The sequence below is a fragment of the Pollicipes pollicipes genome, unplaced genomic scaffold (assembly GCF_011947565.3).
Source record: "Pollicipes pollicipes isolate AB1234 unplaced genomic scaffold, Ppol_2.1 Scaffold_469;HRSCAF=525_pilon_pilon_pilon, whole genome shotgun sequence".
NCBI classification, from domain to species: domain Eukaryota; kingdom Metazoa; phylum Arthropoda; class Thecostraca; order Pollicipedomorpha; family Pollicipedidae; genus Pollicipes; species Pollicipes pollicipes.
Genome location: NW_023596537.1, coordinates 60,333 through 70,466, shown reverse-complemented (window position 1 = coordinate 70,466; position 10,134 = coordinate 60,333). Strand labels below are relative to the sequence as shown.

At 58.9% G+C, this 10,134-nt stretch overlaps 1 protein-coding gene and 1 pseudogene across 1 annotated transcript; both read left to right on the top strand.

Annotated features, from left to right (window-relative positions):
* Positions 1-635: 635 nt before the first annotated feature.
* Positions 636-1,469, top strand: LOC119097897 (dolichol-phosphate mannosyltransferase subunit 1-like; annotated as a pseudogene).
* Positions 1,470-8,901: 7,432 nt separating this feature from the next.
* Positions 8,902-9,817, top strand: LOC119097896 (invertebrate-type lysozyme 3-like). The gene is made up of 3 exons (XM_037220844.1): positions 8,902-8,907; positions 9,282-9,622; positions 9,808-9,817. Exons 1-3 carry the CDS (start codon positions 8,902-8,904, stop codon positions 9,815-9,817), a joined length of 357 nt encoding a protein of 118 aa, XP_037076739.1.
* Positions 9,818-10,134: the final 317 nt, after the last annotated feature.

Sequence of the window (10,134 nt, the reverse complement as noted above, 5' to 3'; positions counted from 1 at the left end):
CCAGAAAGGTGGTGCATCACCAATGGTGGCAGTTTAAATTTGGTTCAGCGTCTGACCAAACTCAAGTGCTAAAATGTCTGATATAGGAATAAGGGTGTGAGCAATCACCAAAATGAATTGAATTGTTACTTAAATCACAGCTCCTTGCCCCTTATAGCTTAAAGAGTGTTCCACATTTGTATGAGACTTTTAACTGAAATAGCCATCTTAACATTCAGTGCAGTTCACTGCCCTGCTGCCCTTGGGACCTATCCCTTCTAATATCTGAGGTACGCCATAGCTCACAACATAACCTTAGATTGCATAACATAATTTTTTTCTGACTTAACCTAAACTTTCATAGTCACCTAGTGCTGCTTTTAGGATATGTTGTAGTATATTTCTGGGATGTCATGCTCTAGGACAGCAGAATCACATGTAAGATGGTTACTCCAAGATGCCTCAAGGATACAATCATACAAATTAGGTATTTATGGTTCACAAGCTATCATCACAATCAGAATTGACCAGAATCCAGCCTTTTCAGGATCCAGCTTAAGTGTTAAGCACAAAAATGCACCCACGTTACCCACACTGGCATTGATTTTTCAGGTGAGGGACCATCACAAGTCATTCCCAAACACTGAGCCAGCACCATGACCCAGGATGCAGGCGACAGCCACATGTACTCGGTCTCCCTGCCGACATACATGAGCGTGAGAACCTACCCATCATTGTGTGGCTGCTGGTCAAGTACTTCACCGAGGCGAGCGTCGAGTTCGAGATCATCGTGATCGACGACGGCAGTCCTGACGGCAGCGCTGCAGGCTTGCCGAGCAGCTGCAGCGCATCTACGGAGAAAGCGCATCGTGCTGCGGGCCGCGCGCGCCAAGAAGCTGGGCTCGGCACCGCCTACATCCACGGCGTGAAGCACGCGCGCGGCGACTTCATCGTCATCAATGGACGCCGACCTGTCGCACCACCCCAAGTTCATCCCGCAGATGATCGCCCTCAGAAGGCGGAGACTGGACATCGTGACGGGCACGCGGTACAGCGGCACGGGCGGCGTGTCCGGCTGGACTTGCGCCGCAAGGTATCAGCGCGGCGCCAACTACTTGACCAGGTGATGCTGCAGCCAGCCGTGCGACGTGACTGGCAGCTTCCGGCTTTACCGCAAGGACGTGCTGCGCCGGCTGATCGGCGCCTGCGTCTCAAGGGCTATTTCTTTCAGATGGAAATGATGTGCGCGCCACGCGCCTCGGCTACCGCATCGGCGAGTTGCCCATCATCTTCGTCGACCGCGTGTACGGCGAGTCCAAGCGGGCGGCTCAGAGATTGTCAGCTTCGTCAAGGGTCTGCTGCACTGTTCGCCACCACGTGACGTGGCCGTGACCGCGGTGACCGTGCTGGAGGTGAGCGTGGTCGGAACATTCCGACTGCTGCGTGGAGCAGCGCCAATGAACAAACCGGTGCTGGTAATTGCTGTGTGACCTCTGAATTGCTACTTTGTACTGTCGCCTCGCCTTGGGTGAGTTCTGAAAACCATGTTGTGTATGGTTATTTGGTGGTTGCTTCACCAGCTTAACAAATACGATGAGCAATGAAAGAACGAGCGTTCAGGAAGCGTTCGAAGCGCAACAGACGCGCTGGGAATGGTGCATTGCAGCGCAAGATGACTACCTAGAAAGCGATGGCAACCGAATTCAGACCAGAACGTTTTCTGCTGTTATATGTGACTTGTTGACCGCGCCTTGCATGCTATGTTTCACACCACTAGAATGCCTTGTCACTGAAGAGAAGAGCATGGCAGATCATAAGAATCCTAAAGCTCAGGTATAGCGGCCATGGCTAAAGGTTGTCACAACGTTGTGCGCCTTCTGTGTTTGCCATCTTGTGTTTCATCTTTCGGTCTACTTTGTGAACGAAGTACCAAGGACGGGCATCCGTACGTTCATCGATCCCCGAGCAGTCACGGTGAAACAGATTTCAAGCCACGCATATGTATGCAGTGCAGAAATACCGATCACAGAGGCGCAAACGGGAAGTCTGCTACAAGGCCAGCTGCCACGCAACCAACAATATGTGACTGGTTCATGGATCACAACGAAGCATAACATTCTCGTTTGCAGGCGAAACATTACGAGAAGCGCTCACAGCTCAACAAGAGCTGTGAGCGAACCGCGACAGCCCAAGGCACGAGAGCCGTGCTCGTGGCTGCGGGGCGTCGGGTCACAGTTAACACTCGTCTAAGATTACACACTGTCCCATTATAACAAAGATCAACGATATAAACCACAATGCTCGCAATATCACAACTTTCAACCACTGGCGGATCGCCGTGAATTTGGCAGGTACCTGTTCACACAACACGCGTCTGCCGAGGGCACGCAGGCATGCGCAGTGAATAAAGAGCGGGCTGCGAGGCGGGGCGCGCGGGGCCGGGGCAGGCGGCACCGGCAGAGCTCCGTCCTGAGCGCGCCAGTCACGGCGCGACTGCGGACAGCGCCGGCTCGACCGCCACGGCCCGCCGGCCGCGCGGCCCGCCTCTCAGCAGAGCAGAAGACAGGCGACGACTACAAGCAAGCGCGTGCTCTACACTACTCCGGGCGCGGGTCGGCGCACGACGGCGGATCGCGCGCGGGGCTGGTCAGTTCTGGCGTCGGGTCGTCGGTGGCGTGGTCTACGAGGCGGCGGCCGCCACGCAGCTGAGGTCGGCCTGCAGGCAGTGCAGCCGGCCGCGGTCGTCGCCGCACACTAGGCCCGTTGGCAGGCCGGCAGCCGGCGCCGCCACCAGCGCGCAGTGGCGCACGCAGCTGGCGAACTCGAACTCGCCCACCTGGCGGCGCCCGGACGGCCGACGTCAGCACAACACGCCGCGAGAAGTCCAGACCCCAGCACACCGCATCGGCAGCCACGGGTGAGGCGGAGCGCGCCACTCTGCCCGCCCTCCTCTGACACACGCTCACATACAGTCCAGCCGACGACCGTGCATCCCACCTAACGTCCACCGCATGCTCGCAGAGCGGCGGTGTCCGGTCCCCCGCCCTCGCCACCCAGCGCCGGCTCGCCTCCCTCCACAGCCCAGCCGACGGCCATGCATCCCACCTGACGTCCACCGCATGCTCGCGGAGCGGCGGTGTCCAACCCCGCCGCCTCGCCACCCAGCGGCCTCTCGCCTCCCTCCACAGGCCGGCGTCGCCGTCGCCGCAGGCTGGACGGCGCCTCACCTGTTCCAGTTGGGCGGTGTCGGCGGCGCGGCGGCGCCACACCATCAGCCGCCGGTCGGCGCCGCTGCTGTACAGGATCTCGGGCCGGCACGGGTCACGGCCCACCCACGTGACGGCGGCCGCGTGCGCCTGCCGGCGCGGTCCCGGGTCAGACAGGCGCCGGGAGGATGCCTACGACGCCGCACTGGCAGCGTCAGCAGGTTGGGGTTCAGAGGATGTTCTGCCCGGAACGGAGCTGCCGTTCGGTACATGACAATCTACTAGCAGCTTACATCTCTGCCACTCGAAGGAAAAACATCGCCAATCGCGTAAACATAAGCTTTAAGTCAACGTTCAACGCGACATAAAACAATTAACTATGCAGCACGTCAGACATGATGGGCACATCCGACATGAATACCATTGGCAACATCATGAGCAAAAAGTATTTTTCCATTGGAATAGCATCATGGTGGTTGGCAGTGGCGAAAGACCAAAATGTGCATCTTAACACGCATCTTGTAAGATATGTCTTAAGCAAGCTGCGGAGCTCCAACGTATTCAAGTCAGACAGAAAAAGAAACGTATCCGCGCAGGTTTACAAGCCAGTTTAGCACTCATGTTGTCAATAAACGCGTGTTCGCATGCATTTGCGAGGCAATGAAGCGAGGTGGACGTACGCGGCAGCTCACTGGGCAGGCGACCCTTTTACATAAGACGAAGGGGCATCACTACGCGTTTAAGATACTTCCACTAGCACAGACGCGTGATGCCTGGCCATGCGTGCCAGTTTCGTGCTTTATTTTTTTTGTGCTCCGGATGTGTTACAAGCTATTTTTAAGCGAATTTGCAATGTTAAATCATTTATGCCTATTAACCAAATTAGGTTTGTTTCCCAGCATTGCCTCGGAAATGCAGTCCGCTAAGGTTTGGCTGCATTGCACTGAAGAGTTCCGACCCGCCACACCGTGGTCATGAGCGGACACAAGAGTCCAGCGCCGGACGCTGTCGGCGCCGTGCGGCCCCCTGCCGCGTCTCGCTGCCGCCTGCCCGGTCCGGGCAGTCCCGGAGCGCACCTTGGTGCAGCTGTACTCAGCGCCGGATCGGCACCAGAGCCGGCGCGGCGTCGCCCAGCACCAGCTCAGTGTCGGTCACCAGCAGGGCGGTAGGGGCGGTCGCTCGGGCGGCGCCCCCGTCCTTGTTCACGGCTCGGCGTCGGCGCCCGGCGGCCGCACCTCCCGCCGCTGGGCATCGGTCGGACAGCTGGCACGAGGAGGCGGCTGGCGGCTGCTGCAGCCGGCGCGCCGCCGGCAAGACCGGCTCCCACTCCGCGCTGCGCGGGCAGGCACAGGGCAGTGTCAGATGACACTCCCGGACATGGCCCCACACCACGCGGGGGGTGGGTGCGGACACAGGTCAGTGTCAGAGGACACTCCCGGACAGGCCCAAACCACGCTGGGCGCGCGGGGCACAGGTCCAGTGTCAGATGACACTCCCGGACATGGCCTCAGACCACGCTGGGCGCGCGAACACAGGTCAGTGTCAGATGACACTCCCGGACATGACCCCACACCACGCTGGGGCGCGCGGACACAGGTCACTGTCAGATGACACTCCCGGACATGGCCCCAGACCACGCTGGGCGCGCGCGCAGACATGGTCTGCTGCAACAAGGACGTGTTTATGCACTTCAGACGCGCATCAAAAGAGGACGACACCATGAGAAAACACGTGATATGCAATGCATACTAGAGGGGCTCAAATTTAGATGCAAGACAGCAAGCTCCGCGGAGAAAGTCATACCCGGAGATCTGCACACGAGGGAACGCTTGGCACGCAACTCATTCCTGTCATTTGAAGACGATTAACGGTGTTTTAGCTATTGCAGCTGTCACCTACGCCTGAATATTTGGGATGATGTAAGGGGACATTTGTATCTCGGGTATAACAAACACCGTGACACCCCCGATAATGGGTGTGGAGTCCTCGGTGAGCCTGGATTAATTGGGAATGACCCTGCCGGGCCGACCAAACCAGTGCCGGGCATGACGGCTACCGTTGTGGCCGAGAAGGTACGACCGCTGACACGGAAGCGGGCCCGGGTCACTGCGTGGTGGGCCCGGCAGAAGCGAGAGGACACGGTGACAGTGGCAGGGACGGCGGCAAGTGACGAGGACCTGCCGGTCCCGCAGTAACACTTAACACTCACCGCAGCACGTTGAGGCGCTCCGACTGTTCAGCCGACAGACCATGGCCGTTCCTGTCGCAGGCCACTAGCGTCGAGGTCCCCAGCGCGCGCACCTGCATCACGGCCGGGTCCGGATCGGCGCCGCTGGGGGCCGCGCGGCCGCCGGGTCAGGCCGGTGCGCACGGCGCGCGCGGCAGCCGGACGGGCATCGCAGGCCGCTCGGCGGCGAGGCATACACGCCGGGGTGCGGAGGGCATGCGGCGCTGGCACGCGAACGACGCGGGCACCACGCGGCTGCGCATTGTGCTCGCTGGAGAACGCGGCGCAAAAGGCCAGGAGTGAACATCATCGATCGCGACAGCGGCGATCCGGTCGCAAAACTCGACCCCGGCTATGGGAGCGGCGCGGGTGATATCACAACCCCGCCGGATGGTCCACGACTCCCCAGAGGTGATTATCACAACCCCGCCGGATGGTCCACGACTCCCCCAGAGGTGATATCACAATCCCGCCAGATGGTCCACGACTCCCCAGAGGTGATATCACAACCCCGCCAGATGGTCCACGACTCCCCAGAGGTGATATCACAACCCCGCCAGATGGTCCACGACTCCCCAGAGGTGATATCACAACCCCGCCAGATGGTCCCACGACTCCCCAGAGGTGATATCACAAACCCCGCCAGATGGTCCCCGACTCCCCAGAGGTGATATCACAACCCCGCCGGATGGTCCCACGACTCCCCAGAGGTGATATCACAACCCCGCCCGATGGCCCACGACTCCCCAGAAACCTCCCCTCTCCCCCGCGCCCGACACAGCTGCGTCACAGGTTCTGACGGGCTGCCGCTCACCATGATACAAGGCGTGTCTCTTGGCGCACTTGTTGACCCACGGTCAGGTGGCCGTCGGCCGTCGCCCCACCAGCAGGCAGCGCTGCTGGCCGCCGAACGGCCACGCAGAGCAGCGGCGTGATCCAGCCGCCCATGGGACACCAGTCCAGCTTGTGGTGGCCGCCGCCGGCCGGCTCCAGGGTCACGTGCACGGCGAACACGCCGTCAGGCATGACGCCAGCGGCGTGAACGAGAGCAGCGCCATCCGCGTCCAGCTGACGGGCGCCCACCGCAGCCGCCACCAGCTCGCTCTGCAGGCCCGGCAGCGGTCAGGGGCGTCGCCGCCCACGCCCGGTCACCAGGTCAAGATCACACTCAATAGTCATGGCCACATGCCATCAGCTGAGGGTATTGTCACACCACGAACCCCGGCCGACGGAAACGAAATGAGTACCTTGGCGAAACAGGAAGGTAGTCAGTAGAATCGACCCTAGTGGATTGTCACGATACAACGGAAGCTGATGCATGACAGCAGGACGCTGACAATATACACCAGGAGTTTTGCACATCTAAGCACATATTTCAGCTGCGGTCCCTTAGAAGCTAACCTCATGACCACCAAACCCATACCTTAGTGTCCTCCTTCATCTTGACTGTGTACACCGCTGTGGGCATCTTTCCGTCTGTGACGTTCATCTTCCACGCAGTCATATCAGCGGTCCCGGCTGACGGTGACCACATAAGATGTGACACGGTCATCCGCCGTCCAGATGTGCTCCACAGTGAGGAAGCCAGAGTCGACTGATGAAACGGCAGTTTGCTCGGCGTGCCAGAGCTTGACGCTGCCATCTAGCGACCGCTGACAGCAGGCTGTTCTCTTTGTCACGCGTCACGCTGCTGACGTCGGCAGTGTGATCGCCGAAGCTGGCTACACAGTGCATCTGCAACAAAGGGCCGAAAGCTCGAGAAGACCAGAGTGGGAGAACAGACACATCACTCACCTGGTTGCCATCTCGACGAAGCTTCACCGTGGCGCGCCACCTTTTGAAGAAATAGATATCCGCGAGTCCGGGGGCTACCGGCTAGCTAGACCTGCTCACGTCCCTCGTGCACAGGACCGTTACCGAACACTGCCCCAACTCCGGGTGACTCGCGGTGCCCGGCCAGCCGCCGCGGCGCCACGGCTGGGCCCGGCGGCCGACCACCGACCTTCTGCAGGTCGATACGACGGTTGGCATCCTGCTGCGGCAGCAGGCCGACCAGCCGTCCGTCGGCCAGCCGCGCCAGGTCGGGGGCGCGAGCCGAGCCGGCACCGCTGCTCTGTCCCGGCACCAGCCGGCTCGTCCACAGCAGCACCTGAACCGCCGGCCGTGGCGCTCAGCACGTGGTTACCCTGACCGGTTCAAAAGTGGGTGAGGTCAGGACTTAGCTCGGCATGGGCGTGCCGCTGGACACCCAGCGCTTCAGTGACTCAACTGGCACCCGACACATCATGTGCCCGTGTCCCGACTGACACCCGACACATCGATTCTCCGCAGTGACCATCATCCCCTCCCCTGCGGAGGGTGACAGGCAGGCGTCGTCACATAGTCTCGGCGGCTTCATGCGTCGCAAAGCCCCGGCGACGAAGAAGGCGATCACTTAGATCGCTGCTGAACCGGTTCAGTGACGTAGCTAGCAGAGGTGCCGTTTTTAAAGTTTCCTGTCCGTGGTCCAATCCAAAGACGAAAGGTGGACCCACTGTCCGGTCCAAGTGTACCTAAAAATTGGGTCGTCCAAACGTTCAAAAAAGTCCTGCCTATATAAAAAATGACTTAACTACAACCAATAACCCGTCATTTCTCGCGGCGTTGCATTCATCACTAGAATCGACCAAACAGAAAGCACATGATCGTGGTTAAGTAATGTGTAGCATGGGCGTTCGTGAAAACATCAACAATTTACAAGGCACATCGCTGTCCGCTGAGCCTATCACAGAGCTCGACGACGGCAGCTTAATCAGCTGGTGAGAGCTAACCAATCGTGACTAGGCAAGAGATGAGGATCACGGGATCTCCTGAAAACATTACGATCGATGCCCTTTCTATCGTTGTTCATAAAAGAAAGCTTTTAATCTCATGTGTCAAAACGTATCATTTTCTAGTGCGGCTCATCAACAACTTGTTTATGCTTCAGAATCAAACTATTTTGAAAGCGAGCAGCATTACATTAAATGAGATGTTTACCAATAAGTGACATGACAGCATGATATCAGCTATCAAACACCGAACATATTTGCCCCGTCCATCCCATTCCAAAATTGGATTATAATTTTTGGAGGAGCTCCAAAAAATTGGAATCCAATCAGCACTTCTAGAAGTTCAAAGGGCCATGGTCTTCGCCCCTCCCCCTCCCTGGAGGTGGAGAAGGCTTACCCGGGACAGAAGGCCCCAGTGCTTTTTGGTAGTTTAAGGCGCCAGTAGCACTTCAAAATCGTAACAAACAACCCCTGAAGCATCAATATATAATCCCAAGCATGCATGGCCTGGAACCCAAACACGGTCCCTGGCGACGACGAGGGGGCTTCATGGTTGGAAGAGCCCCTATGCCCCGATCTGGCCCTACCCTGGGCGAAGCCCTGGCTACGCCTCTGAACCGGTTTTATACCCTTGGCCCCGCCGAATGAATATCACATCAACTCCGCCAGAACTGCGCATATGTCGGTTTGTCGACGAGGCCCTACTGCGAAGTAATCGCTTGCTTTTTTAACGACCTTGGTTGGCTCCCACACGGCGCCATACCAGCTGGTCGGAGTGGTGGACTGGTCGGTCCGCCCGAGGGGCCTCTGACATTGGTAGCGGCCGGGGATTCCCAGGCGGCGGGCACCGCCCTCAGGCTAGCTGGTGGAGCGCCGACAGGTTTGCCGTCCGTCCGGCCGGCCCTGCCGACGGCTGGAGGCGCCCCGCCTCGGCCATTAGTGCCATCCGTGACCGCCTGCCGACCTGACGCCATGTCTTGGGCGCCCCCCCGCCGGCGCTGCCGCTGCCGCTGCCGCTGCTGCCGCTGCTGCTGCTGCTACTGCTGGACTGCCGCGCAGGCCAGCCCAGCACACAGTCTGGCCCGGCGCTCCTCTGCGGTACGCGTCAGCAAGAACTGTCTGCGCTGCATCTGCCAGGCGCGCGGCTGCGACTGGAGCGTCGGCTGCCAGAATGACGTGTGCGGCGCGTACATGATGAACGAGGACTACTTCATCACCAGCAACGTCACCAGCCGGGCCAACCTCTACAAGGCTTACACCTTCCAGAGGTGCGCCAGCAACCCGGCGTGCGCCACCCTGGCCGTGAAGCTCTTCCTGCAGAAGCTGCCTTCGGACTGCGACGGCGACGGAATCATCGACTGCGACGACTTCGTCAAGGAGCACTACTACGGCCCGAACGGGTGCGTGGGCGCCGGCTGGATCGAATTCTCCGACACGTGGCGCAAATACCGCAATTGCAAGAGAGAATACGAAATGGTTGTAAATGCATTCAGCCAATCTGACAGACGTGCGCGATGTGCAAAGTTGGCTGTATACCGAACCCCTGTGTCACAACAGCTGGTGGGCTAGTGCTCTTGTGCTCCAGCTTCGAATGATGGTGGGATGGCTTATCCCCTAAACGCTGCCGGTAACAATTCGCTCTGCGACTAATACCCGCAAAAGTAATTCTGATGGCTGGCGTCCGGTTATAAAAGGCAGACATGGTGCCGTGTTTGAGTCATCAAGGTCGCATAACGCGACAGAGGCGCTGGATGGTCGACCTTATCATGGACTAGAACAAATTGCAGTCCCAATGATCGCGACTCCAAGCCGCTCCAGCGTCAAGAGTCGAACCTGCATACCCCTTATCTCAAAATACGCAGCTCTGTACACCATTGTTCACGTGGCGTACGTAGCGTGATGTTCGGCATTG